The sequence below is a fragment of the Passer domesticus genome, chromosome 10, assembly GCF_036417665.1.
Source record: "Passer domesticus isolate bPasDom1 chromosome 10, bPasDom1.hap1, whole genome shotgun sequence".
Taxonomy (NCBI): domain Eukaryota; kingdom Metazoa; phylum Chordata; class Aves; order Passeriformes; family Passeridae; genus Passer; species Passer domesticus.
The window spans coordinates 33,018,504-33,040,589 of record NC_087483.1 but is presented as its reverse complement, the minus strand read 5'-3'; the positions used below and the strand labels follow the sequence as shown (position 1 = coordinate 33,040,589).

The 22,086-nt window shown below is 41.3% G+C and overlaps 1 protein-coding gene across 1 annotated transcript in view; it reads left to right on the top strand.

The window, feature by feature from the left end:
* ADCY5 (adenylate cyclase 5) overlaps positions 1–22,086 on the top strand; it is a 203,904-nt gene that overhangs the window by 115,898 nt on the left and 65,920 nt on the right. The window contains exons 2-3 of the mRNA XM_064435033.1: positions 4,079–4,228; positions 9,243–9,364. Of these exons, the coding sequence (XP_064291103.1) occupies positions 4,079–4,228; positions 9,243–9,364 (272 nt within the window). The remainder of the gene's footprint in view (positions 1–4,078; positions 4,229–9,242; positions 9,365–22,086) is intronic.

The window sequence follows — 22,086 nt, the reverse complement described above, 5'->3', positions numbered from 1 at the left end:
GACATCCTGCCTCTTCCTCAGCTTGGCCTGAGGTGCCCAAAACATCAATTTTGTAACACTGGTGTCAGGCCAAATTTAGCTCTCAATTTTGATTTTGTAATACCAGGTTTTCATAACTCCTAGAACATGTGGAACTAAACTGTTTCCATCTCTTGTCTTTTTTCCCTTTCAGTCACCAGGGGAAAAAATTATTGAAAACAGTTTCCTGCGGGAGATTCAACAAAGGCGTTGCAGTGCTGTGTTTGTGCGATGAAATCAAAGCGGCTGGAAACTGTTTTGTTGTCTGAGATTGAGGGATCTATTATTTCATGGTGCTAAGGAGCCACGGTGGTTTTTGAAAACCTCTCATAGTACACAGCTCTTCCTTAGGTGCTGAATCACCTTTGAGGAGCTCTGCCTTGGTAACACCAGGAGAGCAGCATTTCTCTGCCTCACACAGGTCATGGAAGAGTAAACGTGTTGGTTTATGAAATGCTCAGATGTGCCAATACTGCAGGCAGGTTTATTAGCTTACCTAGGAGTTATATGTAATTAAATGGTCTTCATAAACTGTTGTATTCCAAAAGCAGACAGGTAGGAATCTTCCTATTTTAAATCTCTAGTTAGACAGGGGAAGGAAGTCAACTACAAAACAGACAATATTGTCTTTCCATTGCCTTGAACAGCTCTTCAAGCGCAGATTGTCTGAAATAGCTGCCATAATATGTTTTTACTTTTCAGGCCATGGAGCTTAGGGAATCAGATTTTTAGTATCTACATCATCTCTTTCCTCCTGGGACTGAAGCTGGTTACCATAGCAAAATGGCAAGGAAGCTGATAAGCAAGTAGTACCATTTGGCAAACAGGATATAAATTTATTTTGTTAAGACAGAGGACTGTGAAAAAAACCGTTTGCTCCTAGGATTTTTTTTCCCTTTATTGTGTTTTAAAATGACTGTGTAGAAAATTGTTGTGAACAGATATTGAACAAAATTCTCTTGCTCACTAACATGTGTGGCTGCAAATAAAAGGAGCTTCAGTTTTAAATCTCTGCAGATCTTTAATATTTTCACAGAAAAGTTACACAGTAACACAGATAATACAGAGTAATTTCACTCCTTATGTTTCAGGGTGTGCAAAGATGCCATACTGTGATTTAAATGAGATCCTGCTAAACAGAATAAATACAGATACCCGTCTCCCTGCTACTTAAAAATTACATTGCAACATAGTTTTTGTTCCAACCTGATGAAGCATGGTCATCTGAGTCTGTCTTGTAAATCAGTCTGTGAACTCCCTTGGGTTTGTGTAAAGTGACATTAGTGAGTGCTGAAAAGTTAAACTGCTTGGTGTTCCAGAAATGTTATCAATAATGTCAATTCTGACATAATTCTGGTGTTTTCTGTACTCCCTGTGTCAGTGTCCAATATGAACCACACGCCCTGAACAGCACAGCCTGCCTGTTCAAGGCATCATCACAGCTGCTGTGTCTTTGTGCATGGACCCCACTGGGGGGACTTTTTGTTGGCACAACACCAGTTTGTCCAAAAAGACCTAAAAAGAGCTTATTTCCAGGACTGAGGTGTTCCTCTTTCTGCTGGGTTAGTTCTTGATATGTTGCCTGGCATCTAAACCGCCTGTTTTCTCCTGTTCTTGGTGCAAGACTCGAGTCACTGTTTTGGGGAGGTTTTAGGGTTTGTGCTAGTGACTGTAAGTGAAATGAAATCTCCATGTCTTGGGATTAAAGCAGAAAACTGCTTATTTCCTTAAAACCTTCTTTGTTCTCAGTTTTATCCATTCAAAATGTATCATACATGCTTATATCATTTTATATTCCCTGGCAAATTTTCTAATCACTGCACAACTCCAGTAGCGAGGATTTGGGAGTCTTGCTGTAATCTGGACATGCAAAAGATGCTGTTTAGTTTTAACCCCTTTGAGCCCATATTAAGCAGCTTGAACTTGTAAAAGTTGTGTTCATTGGCTGAGTCTCAATCAGTGAACCCATGGAGTGGGAACCAGAGTAAATCCTAGGAAACCCCTATTTCGACACCATTTTTATGTTTGGGTTTTTTCAATAGAATAAGAACTGGCTGAAGGGTTTTTTTATGCTAGGGGGAATTTTTCATCTTTAAAAATCATCATCATCACCAAAAAAATAGTATCAAATACCCTTTGAATGCAGCACTGGCTCAGGTTAACTAGGCAGGGTTTGGGTGGGAGTTGACTTGGTGGCTGATCAGCTTGGGGGAGAGAAGTGGAGAGCCTTGGATCTGGCAGGATCCATCCAGGCTTAGAAAGAGCTGAGTGAGAATACAATTGTGAAGGGGATGTGTGGGTTTAGTATTGGGACTTATTTCATGTCCACGTGTGTGACCTTCATCACACCTCTGTGTGATCTGTGGGCTCTGCATGGAGGGACCAAGCTGTAGGGGGTGAGAATAATTTCATCCTAGAAAACCTGTTGTCTGCAAACAGATCTGGACTGGTGACAGTCACCTGGGGGTGTCCATGACCTGCAGGTCCTTGTACTGTAGAGTGGCACACAAATGTGGGAACTCACTGCAGGGACACTGTCCAAAATGCAGCGCTTGGATGCAGGAGCTTGGGAAGTTGGAGTGTTGCCATCTACTGGCAGCCATCCACAGAGAGGAGTCCCTCCTCTGGCTGTAGTTGATGGTGTTGCTTATTTTGAGCTGGAAGATGAGGTTTTTCTGCCTGTTTCAAGTCAGAATTGTCAATAAAATAATTGTTGCTGTCCTGAATGTAGCCAAACAGTTGGAGTAATACCAGTCAGATTTTTATGGAGAGGTTGTTACTCTTGGGATGTGGGTCCTTGTTTGAGATGGGAGCAGCTCCTCTCTCCTCCACAGTGTCCAAGTTGGTCTGGGGAGTCCTGAGCACCCCCTGTGAGCTCAGGGCTTGAGGGGTGTCCTGCAGCTCTCCTGCCATTCAGAGTGCCTCCATATTTTCAGGGAATGGGCTGGACTGGAAAATGCTTTTTTTATTCTGCAAGTAAAAAATTAATAAAGGCAAAGGATATATTTGGTCTCATTAGGGAATAGAGCAAAGATCTGTATTATTAAGAATCTTGGAGGTCTGACTGTCTTTTCCCTTGGAAGAGATGAGAGGTGTTTCAAGTAAGTCTGTCCTCAAAGGGTGATCCAGTACAGCTTGTGCAAATCTCAAAAAGTCCTACTGGGACTGACCTCTGTTGAGGGAAATGTTTACATTAAGCCATCAGAACAGGCTTTGAGGATTTTGCTTGAAACAAATGCCAGCAATGGACATGAATATTCTTTCCTTTCTGTTAAAAAAATAGTTGGGAAATGAAAGGTTGCAACACAAGTTTTCAGCAAAAGTTATGTGGCTGCTTCCTATAAAACATAATGGGAGTAGAAGAGTGGCATAGCTCTTCCTTCCTGCTTGTCCAGCTGAAACAGGCTTCAGACTTAGCAACTCATTTCTGTACTCATGCATAGAAATGTAAAAAACCTATGTTTTATCTAGAAGCATAAAATTTTGAGTTGGAACTAGATTATAAAAACTGCTCTGCAGCCTTGAGAATACCAACACTTTACCTTCAGGGTAAAGCCCAAAGCACTTTTAAGCACTATTTCAACATAATGGTCAATGTACCTTTGAAATGTTTTAGAGCCAGATACATAGATGCACAAACATGAAAATATTAGTGTTCCTCTGCCAGATCTCTCTGCATGAGTTATAGGTGACCTCCAGTGATGGAGCAATGATGCACTTTTAGATTGATTTGTGTCTCAGTAGTTCCCAGATAATAGATAACCAAAAGCAAAACTGCAGAATTACCAGTCAAATTGTACCTTTTATTTGTGAAGTAGTACACAGTGGAAAGAACATATATTTGAGGTCATATATGGAAGTTTTATATTTTAAAGGCTAGAGAGGTAAAATGCATTGAAATTAAGAGCCTGAGGTTTAAATATGTGCTGGTTTAAGGACTCATGGAAGGGGCTGGATTCTGGCTGGTGCTTTGTTACCAATGGCAGTTTTCCAAAGTGTAACCAAGTATTTTTCTCTCTTTTTATTTTCTTTTTTTTTTGTTGTTGTTTCTTTCTTGCAGCTGGTCTCCAATGTTCTCATCTTCTCCTGTACAAACATTGTAGGCGTGTGTACCCACTACCCAGCAGAGGTGTCCCAAAGACAGGCTTTCCAGGAGACCAGGGAATGCATACAAGCCAGGCTGCATTCTCAAAGGGAAAACCAGCAGCAGGTAAGAGCAACAGTTGGAAATAAAGCATGAAAACACTGAAACACAATTAGCATGCAAATTGTTCCTGTAGGATGGCATTTGTAGGCTTCTTGCTTCATGAGTAATCCAGGCAAGAATAGATTGTTGTTAGAGGACAGGATTTCTAAAGGTTTGAAAGAAAGCTCAGGGGTGTAGTTCCTGTCAAATACTCTGATGGACTTTTCCAGAGACAAGGAACATATCCAGTGGCATGTGCTGTGTGGATTAAAATTACACAGTACACAAAGAGTCTGCATAGTTTTTTTTGCACCCATCATTGCTGCCAAGAGTTAAATGCAGATGCAACACACAGGCTTTGGACTGGCCCCCTTTGTGAGGTCAAAGCCTGGCGTGATTGTCAGCCAAGCCACTGCCAAAAGAGAGCTGTAAGGCAGGCAGGAATTGGTCCACACAATGTAGCATTCCTTGATGCCTCCAAAGAAGGTCCTCTTCCCTCCTTTCCCAAAGGTTCCTACCTGCTTACACACCTCTCTCTATGTTTTTGGCTTCAAACGAATTGTATTTGTTCAAAAAGTAAGATTCATCATCAGCTTCATTGGTTTTTTTTTGCTATAAAAAGCCCTCTTGCTGCCAACATACAGCTTAGTTGTCAGGGTGCTGAATGTATCTGCTCCCCTAATTCATTTGTGGGTTCTCTTGCAATGAATCTCTTGTGTCTCAGAATTAGACACAGAAGGTCTTCTGGGGCAGCTTAACTGTTCTCTTGCTAACACACATCTCTGCCCTGCACTGCATCTCATAGTGGTCTGTTCAGTCCAATTTGAAATGAATCATGAAATGGGACTTCCATTTATCCCTTGGGAGATATCTTAGAGCTTGGTTGTGGGTTTGGGGAGAGGTCAGGGGAATTAATCAGCTGGGGAGTCTTTGCATCTCTGTGGCAACTCAGTTTCATTTTCCTTCATGTCTCAGCCCATCTGCATCTATGGATTTGTATTTTGGCAGTGTTTCATGAGGTGCCTCTGGCTGACATAGCTGCTGTTCAATCCTTACTGTGAAATAACGTGTACACGTGCTTAGTTGGTACTTTTTGTATGAAAACAAGATTCAAACTCAAGACTCCTTTTTCCTTTGCAACGAATATTGTCTCAGAAAGATGAAATGAGCAGCCACTTCTCCTTCCACACCTTGAAGTGGAGGAAAGGACTGAGCCAAGAGAATGTGCCATTTGACTCACTGATTACAGCCCTCCCTGCTGAGAGGCTGCCTCAGCAGCATGGCTCACATGCCTGTGCTCTGCTGGATTTGGGCACTTCTGTCTCAGCAGCAGCTTCCTGGAACACTCCTGACAAATGCCCTGTCTTGATTTTTTTTTCTTCTCCCCCTCTCCTGGAAGTACTATACCATACATAAGACAGCCAGGACACCAGAAAAACATGGGTCAAAGCCAGCATTGCCAAATGCTCTTCTGTCCCTGCAGCAGTAGCTGCGGGTCCTGGCAGCTGGAGACTCCTAATGAGATTATCTGCTGCCACAGCCTGTGCTGACATTGATCTCCAGGTTCAGTTCAGATGACTCTATGCATAATGCATTGAGATAAGCACGAGGTGACAGCAGACACAAATAAGGACAGCTCAGCCCACATGTCCAAACAGGGGTGGAGGAAAACACAACTGCACAGCCCAACACTGTTATTTATAGTTGCTTGTCTTTTTCTGGAGATCGATGGTGCTCCTGTGTGCTGTTCTCTTCTAAAGGCAGGCAGATTTTCTCAGGCAAATGACCTTGTATTTTCCTTTATTAAGCATCTACCAGCACCCAAAATTAGCCTGAAAGTAAATAGAAAATCCAGAATGTCCGATGCAGAAAAGAGATTACTTGTGATTTCATTACTTGAGATAACCCAGGGCAGAGCCATAACAGGAATCGCTGTTGTTTGCCCACAACAAAATATTCTTGGATGAAAAATCAGGTGCTCTCCACATTGTGTAGGGAGCAAATTTGAGTAAGGGATGGGCTGTTGGGACTGCACTGTCTTAATTCTATCATTGCATGTCTTTTGTCTCTGTAAAGTTGTTCTATCCTTTTTTTCATCTCAGCATCACTTTTGGTAAAAAGCAACTGTTACTAAATCTGAGGAGAAATGGATAATCTTAAGATACCAAATATTCACTGTGATTTGAGGTCATCTTGGGAGAGGACTTCATAAATAGTTAAAATTTCTTTGCAGAGTCATTGTGGGAATGTGTGTGCCCATGTACAAATATATCCACGTGTATGTGTGCAAACAGGGTAGATTTTTGTTGAACTCCTTCATCTGTCTGCCTGTTTTAGAGACTAGTTCTCCTTGGATGCAGTTGTTTAATGTATAATTCAGTGGAACTATACTTGCATGTTATTTTGTAGGGAGAATTATATATGGATTTGCTCTTGCATTTTTATCAGGTCAGAATGCTGCCTTGTTATACTTGTAAAACAGCAGTCCTGGTCACCTCACTGGTGCCTAATACAGCATTTTACATCGAGGGCTGCAGCACTTTGTGGTTGTTGTATGAAAATGAAAATTGTTCTCTAGTGGAGACCCTAATTTCTCTGCACCATTTGAAATGAAACATAGGGATTTTGTTGTTTCAAAGGCCTTTTCATGTGGTTTGTGCCTTACAAATGCACTTGTTATAGCCTTCTGCTGTTAGCTTCAGAGGTTATTTTCAGTGATTGTGATGACTCCCAGCAAACAGAATAAAGATAATGCTCAGCTCTGTAACACAGCTCAACTTCCTAATTAGTAGCTGCATGAAGGGATGTTGTGCCACATGCATTTGTTTCACCTGATGAGCCTATCTTATCCCCTGATTATTAGTTCAGAGCAGCGGTAGCGCGCGGCTCCTGCAGATCTCAAGTGTCTTGAAAATATTGGTGATTTCATCTGCCTATGGTGTCAGGAAGAGCAGGAGTGGGGGCTCTCAAGTAAAAGCTACTGAGAAATGCAGGTGACAATCTCCTGGAATGCTCACAACAGGCACTCAGGCTCCTGTTTCTGGTTTGAAAGGAGTAATCCCTCCGCACTCATGCGCCCACAGGGGATGTTCCAAACCTGTGGGTGCCCCCGAACCTCCCGTAATGCTCCAAGTTATTTAGAGGATGTGTAAAATCACACATAAAATAGCAGCTTTCACACATTTGAGGATGCCTATTAGAATATGCAAATGACAACAGTGTATACAGCATTTACTCTGGAAAGCACACAAATGTGTTGTGCTTCTCCACTCAGGGAGTGCACCAATAGCTGACAGAAGCCTGAGGACACGTGCATGATTCATGAGCTGCTTTTTATAAAAAAATAAGGATATGTAACTGTTAGCACCTGCAGTGTGCTAGTGATGGTGACAGTGCTTTAAAAACAAGTGTCTTTTCATGACTGCTGCAGTTTTAAGCAGAGATAGAAATCCCTCCAACACATCTTCTGTGTTATTACTATCTCTTCAAAGGCTGAAGGCAGACTCTGTTTACGGTGCACATTGAAGGGGGGAAAAGAAATAGTGGGCAGTGCTACAGACCATAAAATGTCTCAGTGCATGCTGAGCACACTTTCAGTGAATTAATCTTCCTCTGGTTCCCCCAGGGTTCCTCTCTCTCCTTGGAGGAAGAAATAAATGCTAAAATTTCAGTTATCACTAGAAATTAGAAGCCAGAAATGTGCCTATAACTGCATGGGCAACTGGTTTGGTGACATGAGTTCTTGGGACAGGATTGCTGACCCCTCTGAGTCAGGCCTGTGTTTGAACCCTGCTGCTCCCTGTGTTGTTGAGAATTAATGATACAACTCTTAGATAAGGTTGGGGACCTTCCTTTGCACCACCTTCTGTCTGTGTCATAAGAAGGAAAGCCCTTTTCTCCCTCCTGCTCACTGCAGGGAAACAAAAATAAAGACAAGGATGGCACAAGCTTTTGGGATTTTTCAGCTATTCCAGAGCACTGCCTGCAGGTTGGACCAGACCACAGCAGAGCTGATCCCAAAGGAGATGCTCCCACCTTCACGAGCCATAGCAAAACCTTTTGAACTTCATGGGGTGTGACTGGGAATAGAATGCAGCTCTGGGCGGAATTCTCAGGTGTGATTCCTGATATACACAAATTCATCCCTGGGGCACAAATTACCTGCAGATTTAAATTCTATAATTTCTGTGTGAAATTGGCATCAGATTTAGAATAACAACAAGCACCTGTTTTTATGTGAGTTTCTACAAAATCACCAGAAAGTCATCATTTTGTCAATTTTTGCATACTCTGTAGGAACAGCTTGCAAAATAATTTTACAAAAGTCACACAAATGCTGTGATCAGTAAATGAAAGTGCCACTTTAGGGGCAAGGAGAATCACAAACTGTTGATAGTGTGTGGTTATTGAAAATACTCTTGTGGGTGAGTGGGTGGGTTTACAGATCTTAATGCAATTGGGCACTAACAGCAGTTTAAAGTGTAGCAGTAGCACTTCTCATGCTGGTTTTATCGGGGCATTTCTACAACATTTTAGCTGCTAAGAGCAGGTTTGTGCCTGCTGGGGGAATGTGCTTAGATAATTAGATAAGCAAGGAAGGAATTTTAAATAGTGCCCAAGGGTGTTGGGGCATCATTCCTCTGGTGTTAGGTGAAGGAAGACTTCGTGGTGGTGTGCAGAGACTGTGTGGGAGGTCAGACAATCTCGTTTGTCAGAGTCCTTCCAAGAACAGTGCACGGACACTCTTTGAGTTGCATGGTGGGCATGGGAATTGGCAAACATGAATTGTAAGCCCAGCACACCTGGAATGAAAAATACTACTTTTTCTTCTAAAACCATTGAATTCTTATTGTGGGGTTGGTAAGAGAATTGCATATGACTGGTTAGGGGATCAGCTCCTGGGTTTATGGAGCCCATTTTGCTTGGTTGTACTCATCTCTCACCAAACTGATGAGTCATTTCTCCCCAGTAAGGAACAAAGTGTGTTTGTTAACTGGGCAGCAGGTGTTTTAATTGGTTCATCTGTCTGACTCCACAGGAGCGTCTCCTGCTCTCTGTACTTCCTCGACATGTTGCCATGGAGATGAAAGCTGACATTAATGCCAAACAGGAAGACATGATGTTTCATAAGATCTACATCCAGAAGCATGACAATGTCAGGTAAGAGCAGCAGCCTGTCTCCCAGCCATGAGGGATCCTCCCAGTGCTTGGCCCTGAGCGCCCACAGATGAAGATGTCAGTGACACATAATACAAAATCAGTGTGAAGACTCTGAAGTGTCACTAGATGCCTTTTGAAAGTTTCTTTATAAGATGGTAGGAGGATTGCCTCATCCAAACAATATCTTCCTTTGAGAAGTGAAATGAACTGATCTCTTTACTTACATTTTCCTTTGTTTCCCTTATTTCTTTGCTGGAGTAAGTGTTGATGGTTTTGAGAAGGTGTTATATTGGGGGTCAGTTATTTCTGGACAATTACAAGCACCCCTCTGATAAGAGATGGTGGAGTGCAAGTTAAAAATTGAGAACAATTCCCACAGGGTGAATTGCAGAGCCTGGCTAGGGTCTAGATTTTCTGGAGTGGTTTCTGGCAGTTTGGAATTACAAGCAGGGGATCCATTAGTGACAGCAATGTGTTGCTCATTGGTCTACCTGGATGAGGAGAAGAGTTTGATAACCCATCTCTGGCAAGTCATGCAAAATCCAACTCAGCCTGTGCTGCTGGGTTAGTCCAGTCCCAGGAGCTTCTGAACATCTCCTGGTTCCCACTGGCCAGTTTCCCAGGGAAGAGGCAATAAAGTAGTACTTCAGGTGGCTTGATAGCTTTATAGGCTGCACTTGCAAAGTTTAACCTAATCTTTAATGCATTTAACCTCTGCTGTTGTACCTGATCTCTTTGGAGATCACTTATGTCTCAGCTATGCCAGGTCCTGGAAATGTGTAACAGCTCTGTCAGTCTACAAATGCATCTTTTGAGACACAGAGAGCTTTCCTTTTCCATCTCCCCTTACAAGAAGAGTTTTTTCCTGTGAACTCCCCGTGTAGCTTTTCTCTCTCATGCAGTTTTAGTGTGTGGTTGAATTATATTTTCTGATACTATATGCTCAACAAATAAAAATTTGTTTCTAACATAGTGCACTCTCCAATAGCTGACATGAAAAAATCCACATGAAATTCTGATGCATTTGAAGACTTTACCTTAGGGTTGAGGGTACCTGTGAGAGGCAATGTACAAGCAGAAAACTGGGAGCTTGCTCAGTGTTGAATGCAGAGTCATATAAAACTCACTGAAATCAGGGAGAGTCTGTCTGCTGGCTTGGATGGAATTCAGCCCTTCAGTTTTTTTGGTTGTGACTCAGTAAAGAGATAAAGATCCACTAGCAATACAATGAAGACAAAACCAGTATCAGAAATCGAAGACAGTAACAGTTCAGTGATGAAAAATAAAGGATATATGCATGGTGATGAAGGGGAGGAGAAGAGGCCATCCACAGTGCCCTCAGCAGACTTCGTGCTACAGTAAATTACATTTTGTGTCTTCACATTCATTTTTTCCTTAATGACACTGAGCTTGTTCAAGTAGGTGTGTAAATTACTTGTGATAGATGCTGATTGTGAATTACTTTTTTCCATTATTCAAAGGTCAACCTGACATTCAAACTAAGTGCAATTCATTAGCATGCCATAAGACTATGGTATTTTAGGCTTCCACATCAATTTCCATATGTTATTATTCTGCAGGTTTGAAAGTTGTTCAGCAGTCAAATCTTAGTAAAGCTGATTGTCTCTTTAGGATGATACTGATTTGAAATTTTAATTTAGATGACTACATATACAAAAACTAAATAAACAATAATGAGCTAAGTTTGCAAATGAAAAATTTTAAAGGGGGAAGGGGAATCTGATGTAACAATTATGACTGGGAAAAAATAGACCAAAGATAATGGCTGGTATGGAGACACGGAGATCTCAAAAGATGCATCAAAAAATGGCACGTGGCTAAGAGGTACAGAAAGAGAAAAGAGCTATGATTTTCAGCTATGGCTGTGTGAAAACATGAAGGGTGAAACACAAAAACATAAATGGGTATGTGCACCAGTCAGTTCCTGATGGGTAGCTAACAGAACTCTTGCAAACATTTAATTTTCACATCTTGCATATTTATTGAATAATATAAGTATTTATGTAATAGTGTCACTTCTGCAGCTTAAAAGTGATTTTAACTTTATTCCTCATGGGAATGAGAGTTTAGGAATCAGGCCCTTGCAGGTGCCAACCAGCTCCAGTGCAAAGGAACTCTAAGGTCTCAAAAGATCTTAAGAGGAAACAACTTAAATGATATCTTCCTCAAAGTGTGGGCTTTGTTGTCTGTGCCTGTGAGGTCCTAAATCACAGCCCACTGAAATCATGGAAAAGGCTGGAAAAGTGAGATAAGAAATAGGAATAAAATAGTGTATGTGCTGAGAGCAAATAGAAAATAACTCAGGAACATCTCATCTTCATGTACTTTAGGGAAATGAATAACTAAGTGCGAATATTGAAGAAAGGAAACATGATTTGGAACAAATGACTCATTTCACACCAGGAGTTCAGCACGGAGCCTTTGCTCTTGCCTGGGTGCACTGAAACCACCTCTAGTGGGAATGGCTGTGGATGATTTTGAAGCATTTACATGCACAGAGAAACACCCTGGAGCGGGGAGGTAGCATCTCAGGGATGCTGATTAATGAACTGGCTGAATAAAAGCAAGCAGGCTCTTTACTTTGCACAGGGAAATGCTCAAGGGGAGGCTTTTGAGATGAGAACGCTCCAAGCAATTCTGGTTTGTGTTCGTCACTGTTCAAAAATGTCATAAGAGCTAAGTTTTTATGAGCTAAAGGTTATTGTGTCAAGGCAATTGAGAAGCATGTGAAGTCAGTGCAAGGGTGCTGTGCCCAGCCATTGAATCTGGCTTCCTGTTGATGATTTATCAGCAGGAGCATTTCCTCTGCAGTTCAGAGGAGTGGGAAGGTCTGCACAGAGCTGTGGGTTTTCCTTCTCCATCAGCTGTATTCAGTGATTCTTTTTTCCCCCATTCTCCAAGACTGTGTATAAAGGCAGATTTTAAATGAAAGTATAATGGATATGAGGGTTTTTTAACTATTGATTTAAAAGTTTGATTGTCATCTTAAAGCTTGGAACCTGACATCTTGATTTTTACTGGATCTGCAGAGTGAGGTTGCTTTCCAAACCCACTGTCAATGTGGAAATAATAAAGCTCTGGAGGTTTCCATGCAGATGGATTTAACTTGGGTCCTTTGAACTCAGGAGGCACAGGAGCCCAGCCTTGTGCACTTAGCCTGGTTTCACATTTTGTGTGGGAGAAGTGGCTTACTAAATTCTCTTCCAGACAAGATTAAATATTTTAATTTTCAGGGATGATTGGGTCTGGGCTTTTGGGACCACCTCTAATTTTAATTAAAAACCAAACCCAAACCACTTTACCAGCAGAAAACGTTAATCTAAAATTATGTGCAGTTAATGTGTGTAGGTTTTCTTTTCTAGTTTAAAAATGAAGTGTTCTTAACTTTACAGTTCTGCTTTTATATGCTTAGTTTTAGATTCTAGGTTACATGGTTCAGGGGTTTTTGGGAGTTTTTTGGGGTTTGGGTTTTTTATTTTTGTTTTGGTTTTGTTTTTTGGGGTTTTTTTTGTTTTGTTGGGTTTGGTTTTGGTTTTTTTTTGAAAAAGAGGTTGCACACTTTTTTTTTTCTTTTCTGTTTAAGAAAAAAGAAGTCAGTTTAAACCTGTGTAGAAGAGATCTTCCTCAAGTACCAGCAATAAGTCTGTAAAACATAGCCATGATCCTTCAATAATGAGCAGTTCTGCTATGATATTGCTTACTGTGGTACACTTCCCTTAAAGGGTCTCTTCATCAGGGAAAGATGATTTTTTAAATGCAAGATATTGTGGTCCTTTTGACCTGAATGGGTAAAAGACAATCTTTTTTGAGCAAATCTTTTTATCTGGACTTCCTGCAAATGAGTTCATAATCTCCTGATTATTGTTATGGAAAGTAAAGTTCAGAGACTAATTTATCCACAATGAAAATATAATTTCCTGTAATTTTTGGCAGCAAAATTTGTTTCAGGATCATGTTCTTCTGAAAATTTTAGTGTGGTGACAAAACAAAGATGCAAATGTTTGAGGTTAATACACTCTTTTTCAATGCACATGAACAGAACCTTTAAACAGAGAATGAAACATTTTCCTGTCCTGATTTATTGAATGAGAATTAACTTTGACAAATCCAGAACCTCAGAGCATGATTTGACCTTTCCCACATATGTGTGTGTGTTAAATATAAAGTCTATTGTCAAAAGCAATCAGGAAAGGAGTTCCCAAGACTATGCAAGTAATTTTGGGTAAACAACAAGGTGAATTATGTAACTAAATTTGTTCATGTTATCATGAATGAGATTATGTCTGATAGACAAGCCCTAAATTATGCATAGATAATATTGTTTATCTATCATGCTTCCCAGACAGAATTTTAAGTGTTTTACATTACTATTGCTATTTATAGTGTCTCACTGCAGTGATAATGGCTTTAATGTTATCTAGGTTTGGCCAAATATAGTAATCTCTGTGCTATAAAAGGAGGCTTGAAGTCCTCTGTGAACGGATAAAGGTTGGCTTTGTCATTGAAATTCTTTTAATGAACTGTTTCAAGAAGCTTATTTTAGGGCTGGCATCCAAGTGCAGTAAAAGTGACAGTTTCCTCTCTTCACCCCTTCACATAATTCTTATGAATCATGTACTCAACAACATTAACCTGCTTTCAGAGTTTCTTAAACTTCTTGACAACTTGAACTAAACCATTTGCAGAAATGAAACAAGACCGTTTGCTTTCAGCTTTTTAAATGGAAAGCATTTGTAGCTCATCTTCTGATTTAATGACATTCTAACACCAAAAAGTTCTCCCCTTAAAAATGACCAAATAGTTGCACTTTGGCTGAGTGTCAGGGTATTCAGACCAGCTGTGTCAACTTAACCTCTTCATCTTTTTTAGGTGTTGTGATGCCTAAGTTGTTGCTTAGGAAGTTTTTTTAATTCCTAGGTTGCAAGGTTCTATGGAATTGTGAACTATGACATTTGAGGAAAAATTCAACTAAGCAAACATCTTTTTCTTCCCTCCTCCCACTGTCCTCACACATAGGACATCTGTTCTTAATGTTTCTTGGTGGTGAAGGACTTAATGCTCCTTAATAAATAAAGTTGCATTATGGCAGGCATAAATTTCTGACAGTTCTGACATGGATATTTTCAAATATTACACAGTCCCTCATCTCAGCCAAAGTTTGTGTAGCTTTAATTTCTCTGGAAGGCCTCATTGCCAGGAAAGGGCAGGAGCAGTAACTTTTTAAAATATTTACTGTATAATCCATCTTCCTCCTTGTCTTCTTTCCTTTCTGAGGGGAGGCAGATGAAAATTGATGGTTGCTGTTTAAAAACAAGGAAGAGCAGCATTAAGAAGGAGAAAGCCCAAGAGCCACTTTTAGCCATGTTTTGCATCCTTGCTGCTGCTCTCTGTGCCAGCCCCTGAGCTTTGATTTCCTCCAAAGTGTGTTGATGGGTTGGTTGGTTGTTTCTCAGAATCAAGGCTTGGCAAGACCTCTCCCTCCTTTTCCCTATTCAAGAGATGTGCCCACGAGCAGTAGAAAGTTATTTTTGCCTGTAGGTGGGGGGTAACTGTGGGTTTCATGTGAATTTAGAGCATTTAATTGCTGTAACTTCTGGTTGAAGCTGTAGGTTGAGAAAAGTGAGTAGGAGGGAAATGAGCCTGCCCACATCTTTCCCCACATGGCAGCAGTGAATTTTACCTAAGTAGGAACTCTCTCTATCAAGAACCAGCTCTTGGGAGTTTCACCTATGCCTGGCAGATGTGAATCTTTGCTTTTTAATGTTGCAGATTTTTCTTTTTTCTTTCAAGTTAGCAATAAGTTTTAGGAAGTGCAGAAGTAGGTTTCACCCATGGACGAAGGTGAAATACTCTGCTCTTACCACCACTAATCACTTGTCTCTTCCTAATCAATTTGTTGTCTTTGAGAGGAAAAAGTCACTTGTCTTTTGGAGATTGTCACTCATGCTGAAATTCACATGTAAAGAAATTCACTTATTGCAGCCTTGACACACCTGGAGTTGACCTCAAAGCTGTGCAATAAGTCTGGGTGTTAATTTTACAGGAGATGTTTCAACCCAGCATCACTCCCTCTCCATAATAAATGTATTGATGGTTCAGTCATGAAAACTTTTAAGCCAACAAGGACAGCAGTTTTATATATTTTAGCAAATCTGTCTCTTTGTGTGTGTGCACAGCAACCTTTAAGAACAAATACATGCTAACTCATTTGAGTATTCATTTGCTCTGTGATCTTCCTCTTTGAGCTGGGAATATATTGTGATCCTGGTCCCTGCTGGGAGCCCCTGGAGTCCTCAGGGCTGTGAGTGAGCCTTGTACCCTCTGCAGAACAAGGCAGATAAATTCCTGGTGCAAGGCACCCCGCTGGATGCCCTGCTGAACACGTGTGCTGCAGTCATGAGAACATCCCACAAGAGCAGCGTGCCAGGTGACTGCAGATCTGCAGCCAGCAGCAATTAGGAAGGGCCTGTGATGTATAATTCACACCCTGCTATCTGAGTGTACACAGGGGCCTGTGAAGTTCACAGGGTGATGGATTGAAGAGTGTTAGATGTTTTAATGATGAAATACTGTGAAGAGTAATTTGGAGAGAATAATGAAGGTGCCTGCAGAAGTTTACAGAGCAGAATTTTAACTCATCAAGGTTGTTTGGATTCTCTTTTTTCTTCAGTAGTACTAAGAAGAAATTGATTTTTTAAAAATGCATGACTGCTGATTGGTCTGATAAAAACAAATGTATCAATTTTATTGTTAAAAACCCCATCAAATTATGTTTATTCACCTAATTCACTCCCAGTCCTCTGTATTCTGGAGTAACCTTGACAAGAAAAATTGAGTATTCTCTGAACAAAACTTTTCTTTTGTGAAGACCTGCTTTTACAGAGTTGCTTTTCTCCTGTAAAGACTTCGTGAGATTTCAGTTGATGAACTGCTTTGTCATGTAGTTAACATGCAAAGTGGTTTTAAGAACATTGAGTTTATATAACATTTGAAGAGGTTTTTATTAAAATCATCATCCCACCTTTTTGCTTCCTCCCTAGATGATAATGACTGAAAAGCAAAAATTAGTTAAACTTTTTATTCTGTAGTGCAGGGAACTTTGCAAAACTATTTGAAGCTCTTACAGAAGCTATAAAACAGGCACAGTTCTGGATGGGGACAGATTAACTTCTCTTGTTTTATGCTATATTTATATCCCTCAACAATAGCTGCTAATTTGTGCATCTGTTCCTACTGGTGTATATATAATTTTGACAGTGGATAAGTAATGAAGAAGAGACAAAAGCTGGAACCAATTAATGGAGAAGAGCTCTCGAGTGGCCTGGCATCCTGTGACTCAAGTTAGTACCGCTGCTAACTTGAGTCTATGTCCTTCAGAAAATGAAAGTCATGGTGTAGTTTCTAAAGTTTCTCTTCTTTATTAACTTTGCTTTAGACTAAGTGGTGAAAAGTTGGGGAGAGGTTGGTACTGACTGTGCAGTCTGCATAATTCTGTTAGTGGGGTTTTTGTAAGAAACCAAGCAAAGAACAGGTCACTTGAGAAACAGAACTGACAGAAATGAGGAGCACCAGAGGACTGCACAAAAGAGCAAGGGAGGCAAAAGACCAAAGGTTTAACGTATTCCATCACACACATCCCACTGGCATGGCATTGCCCTTGTGGAATGACAGAAGTGCTCTTTTTAGAAAACTGAGATTTTTCTGTGCCCATTTGTGTTTTCATGGCAAAGCCCAAGAAGGATGCACATAATTTTGAGTGTGGGAATAAGGATGTGTAAAACTGTCTAGATTCTGGGGACTTGCAAGTTTGCAGGTAGCTTTCAGAGATTGGGAAGTGTCTGTGTGATGCTATTTAAAAAGCAATAAAAATATAGCACTGTAGGTGTTATCTTCCTTGATACCATGACCAGCAGAGCTCTTTGTGGTTGCTGTGTGTGATTTTGACAAATATCTGAGGTTCTCAAAGGCACTGAGAAAATCTAAGGACGTTCTTGACCACTAACCACATCCATTTTTTGAATCAACCTCCCAAGCTGATGCCTTAAACATATAGGAGGATCATCAACTTTCAAAATCAACTTCCTTATCTGCAGTTCTACAGATCTGACCCCCAAGATGAAAAACCTGGCGTGCTATTTATAAATTTATTTGTAGATATTTATAAAACTATTTATAAAACTTGGATCTGTGTGACCATCAGCAAAATATTCTCTCCTAGCCTCCTGTTGCAGAGCTCTCCCCAGTAAGTGGCACGTAGAAGGCTGGGTGTCCAGGGCTTTGCTGAGTTGTAGGATCAGCTGTAAATGCCTGTTTGTCCCAGAGCAGCTGTGCAAAGCCCCTCTCACATGAAGAGGAAGGTGCAGGTAGGAAGTAGTGGGAAATTTTCCCAGCAGTAGTGACAGTTTGATCCACTATGTCAGCTCATTGTTTTGGGGTGTTTTGATGGTGGTGTTTTGGGTAGGTTTTCATCATGTAAGCATGATTTTATTGCAGAGTGTGATCATGCACTGGCTCCATTCCTGCTCACTGTGGGGAATGCTGCTAATAGAGGGTTACTAGGACAACCCTCCTTCTTCTCACAGCTACTTAATTTCTGTTATCTCCAAGGCCTGGCAGACCCATACATCAGTGCTGAATGAAGCAGCAATTCAGAAAAGTGCTTTGTAACTCCCTGGACCATGAAGGAGCTGAGACAATCTGTGTCACAGAGCTGATGGGATATTAGTGGGGAGGAGAGGTAGGCAAAAAATGTGGGGATGACAAAAAAAAAAACCTTGGAGAGAAAGGAGCAAATTTACTAATTTTTAGGAGGAAAAAAGAAGGGGCAATGGAAACCAGATGCAAGCAGGTGCAGATGTGGACAGTTATGTGCCATAGCAGTGTTGGTGGCACCTCCATTCCCAGGAACATGCACACCAATGCACCACTGCTTTGTGCCTTGTTTCCAAAGAATGAGCTAAGAAGAATCAATTTGTAGAAAAAAACAAACAAAACTTTGGCTTCTGCTCAGGGGAACTTGAGCATTGCAGTTACAGATCAGGCTTCAACAAATGCCAAGAGCTGATCCATAAAAGTATAATTATTCTGTTTCATTTGGAACCTTTTGTTCTGGATTGCATTCAAAACTACTGTAAGCCCCTTTGTGAGATTAATTTCCTTTCCAGGCAAGAGAAAAAGAGGCCTTTTCATTTAATAGTTCTACTTTGTTTCAATTAAAAATGAGAAAAACTCACGTCCTTGCCTTTCTTCCCCAAGATTCTTCCCTTCTGTGGAATGGTGGCCATCAGGTCACAGTTTAGGAGGACAGGTCTCATGTAGAGACAAAGTTGTGTTACAGAGTGTAAATTGTAATTGATATTATGTTCTTGCTATCCAGTACTCTTTGTAATTTTCAGCTGCAAACTGAGTAAAATTTTGCTGTTGAAATTGGAGGTGATTACAAATTTCTTGCAAAACCCAGGCACATTGAAATTGCAGGTGTGGCTTACCTGCTGAGCTGCTTTTCCTTGGAAGTATGCAGTGGGGGAAGAAGTAAACTAAAAATGATATCTTGTCTGAAAAGTTAAAACCTGAGAGGGACAGTGAGCTCTTTAATTTGACTTGGTAGTGAGGCTGATCAGAGTTCAGACATGCTTGGCTCCCATTGCAGAAATGTCCTGAAGGTCTTGAAGGCTCTGAGGAGCTGTGCCTAAGGAGGCAGCAGGGAGTGTGCACAGACACACACACACACTCTGTGCTGGGCACTTCTCATGGGCTGCACCTGCAGGGAGCGAGCAGGGCATGGCTGGGCTGCCAGGCCAAGGGGACATCTTCCTGTTCCTCACTAAAATGGAAACCCAGAGAATGAATAATTGAGTTGACATTCCACGTGGCAGAAAGGACAACACAGAGGTAGTGAAGACCTGAAGAGGCACAGGGGATGAGGCACGCCATGCTCATCGGGAGCCCACTGCCAGGGTAGGTAATCTGAATTCCATTTTCCCATGTACCCAGAGGGCGTTTGAGGCCACATCTCCTAGGAGAGGCCATAAATTAAGAAGGCATCCTCATTCTCTATTGCTAATTCTGTTTCATTTTTCTGTATAAAAGAATCAAACCCTGGAGCAGCAGCTTGAATCCCACTGTCCCATGTCACAGCGTGCACCACAATCAGCAGGGCAGAGCGGAGCGCTCGCCGTCTCTGCCTCTAATTATTCTGAGTATTTTATATGTAATGAGCAGCTGCAGCATCAGAGGTCCTGAGGGCACCCCTGTTCCCAATCCAAAATAGCCAGTTGTCCAGTTCAGGCTGGATTCAAGCAGAGGGAAAATTAGATCCATGTTTTCTCACATCTTGGGTCATGGGTCTTAGGACATTGTTTTCTTGCCTTCAATTTCACTCAATTTCCTTATAAATAGCAGGAATTTGCAAAATACATTGGAATCAAGGATACAAATTTCTGTGTTTGTTTCTGTATACCTTAAAGCTATGCCAGTTTTTTGTGTCAGGCCAGTGGTAATTTAGCTGGCAGGAATCTTGGCTCCCAGGTAAGATTTGGCTACAGTCGTGTAGATGGCAGCACAGATGTGGGAGGGATTCTCTTTAATGCTGGACACATACTGTCTCTTATTGGAGCTGCTGACTTAGTCTGAGCCCTGTCTGTACCTCTTAATTCAACCAGACAAATAACAACCAAAGAAATAAATTAAACAGCAGTCAAGTATTCCTGTAAGGTGCTATCACGAGGCTCAAACTAAAGTGAAAAATTACTTGCCAGGGTTTTTAGCCCTGGTGGTCTTTGATTAACCACAGCATGTCCTAAGTAGCCAGAAGGTGCAGAAGCCAAGAGGATCCTGGGGATGGTTTGCTTTTGGCTTTGACTGCTGTTAACTTCTTTTCTGATTCTGTTTACAAGGATTCTGGTGACTGGATGTTGTTAGCAGGATTTTTTTTCAGTTGCATAAGGATTGAGAAAACAGTATCTGTCTGACTCTTCCACAGTGAATGGCTTTCAAGTTAAGCCATGGCTGCAGTTATTGTGCTCTAGCTGTGACACTATAAATAAAGTTATTAACAGCAATATGTAAATGGGTTTCTATTTTTGTTCCCTGTATTGTTTGCAAAATCTAGGGCAGTTATTCAGGAAGAATCATCTGCTATTTAGCACTGAGCCTACCAGCATTTGATGTTGTGTGGGCTGCTGCACTTCCCCCCCCTCCCTGCTTGGTTTCTCTCTGTGCAGTGGCTATTAGAATCCAGCACTTCTGGAAGTTTGTTTATTGTGGTATTTAAGAAATAGAGTAGCTGTGCTAAGCATTTTCAGGCTTCCGGAGAGTGGCTTGGTGTGTAGGAACAGGGAATCATCCCCTGATATCTGAACTGCAGGAGCATTTACCCAGCCATACAAACACCAAATGGCACAGCTGCACTTTGCCTTATAGTGAGCATCTTGCAAGTTGCAGACTGTTCAAAGATCTTTAGGGTTTGTGTCCTGTCTGCATGCTCTGTTTCCTTCTGCTGCCCCCTGCACTGCCCCAGATCTGCCTGACAGCCCCAGGCCCTGCTCACGTGGGACCTGGTGCCTCAGCAGTTCATGCAGTCACAGCACAGACCCAGGGAGAGCACAGATGTGTTATCTGAGAAACACTACAACCTGGATGTGCTGGGGACAGGATCAGTGTGGCTGCTAACATGGGTATTCTAAAAGACATTTCACTTGGGGCAGTTTGTTCAAACTCCTTCCTTCTCTGCAAGTGAATTCAGCTCTGGATTCCCCAGATCCCCAACAGGAGAAGAAGTCCCAGCCTGTCTGTGCTGTGGCTTGTCAGCCACAATTTTATTGCCAGCTTTGTTAGACTTCACATAGACATGTGTCCTCCCTGGCACTTAAATCCCATTCCATGCAGCTTTGCATGAACCAAAATTGCTGCTGCTGTGGTGGCATAGAAAATAAACAGAAGTTAGCTAGACTGGTTTGGCATCGATGTAGAAAGATCTGAAACAGCAACTTTCCTCTTATTTTTATGCTGTGAGACACATTACCATATTATATGTTTTTAGTGGTCTCCAAGGTGGCTTTCTGTGCTGTAGAAAAGACCTGGTCAGATTCTACTGATTTTATTGATATTAGAACACTGGTAAACTAATAGCTGTTTGCAGGAACTACATTTGGTAATGATACTTTGTGAATATTGAGAGTAGCAAGCAAATGGCTTAGTGAAATATCTTAATGCATTAACACAGAAATTAAATTTTCTAATGGAAAAGGCAAGAGAAAAGCCATTTCTTTTTATGCAGATCTATTATTCTGTTGGTGGCAATTACAGTAATTCTCTTGAAATCAAGTTAAAATTATATGTCTGCTTCATTATGAGAAGAAACCACTGAGTGCAAAAATCAGGGGAGATTTAGGGGAAAGTTAGAGAGACATTTGCAGTGAGCAGACCTGCCTTCACCATGGTTCCTGCTCCAGCATGTCAGGAGTGGGGTTTGTGTGGATGTTTCCTGGGCTTAGGAGGCCAGCACTCACATTCTTGCTTTGTTAAGGTTTTTCCATATCACCTTGAGCATCTTTCTGTATTTTATCTAGATACCATACTGCTGTCCCTAGAAAATAGTGTGTTGTTGCTTCTCTAGCACCAGTGACATTTAAACAGTTGCTCAGTGTCACTGCTTACTCTCTCTGAAATCATGGAAATATGCCAAGTATTTGGAATATGAG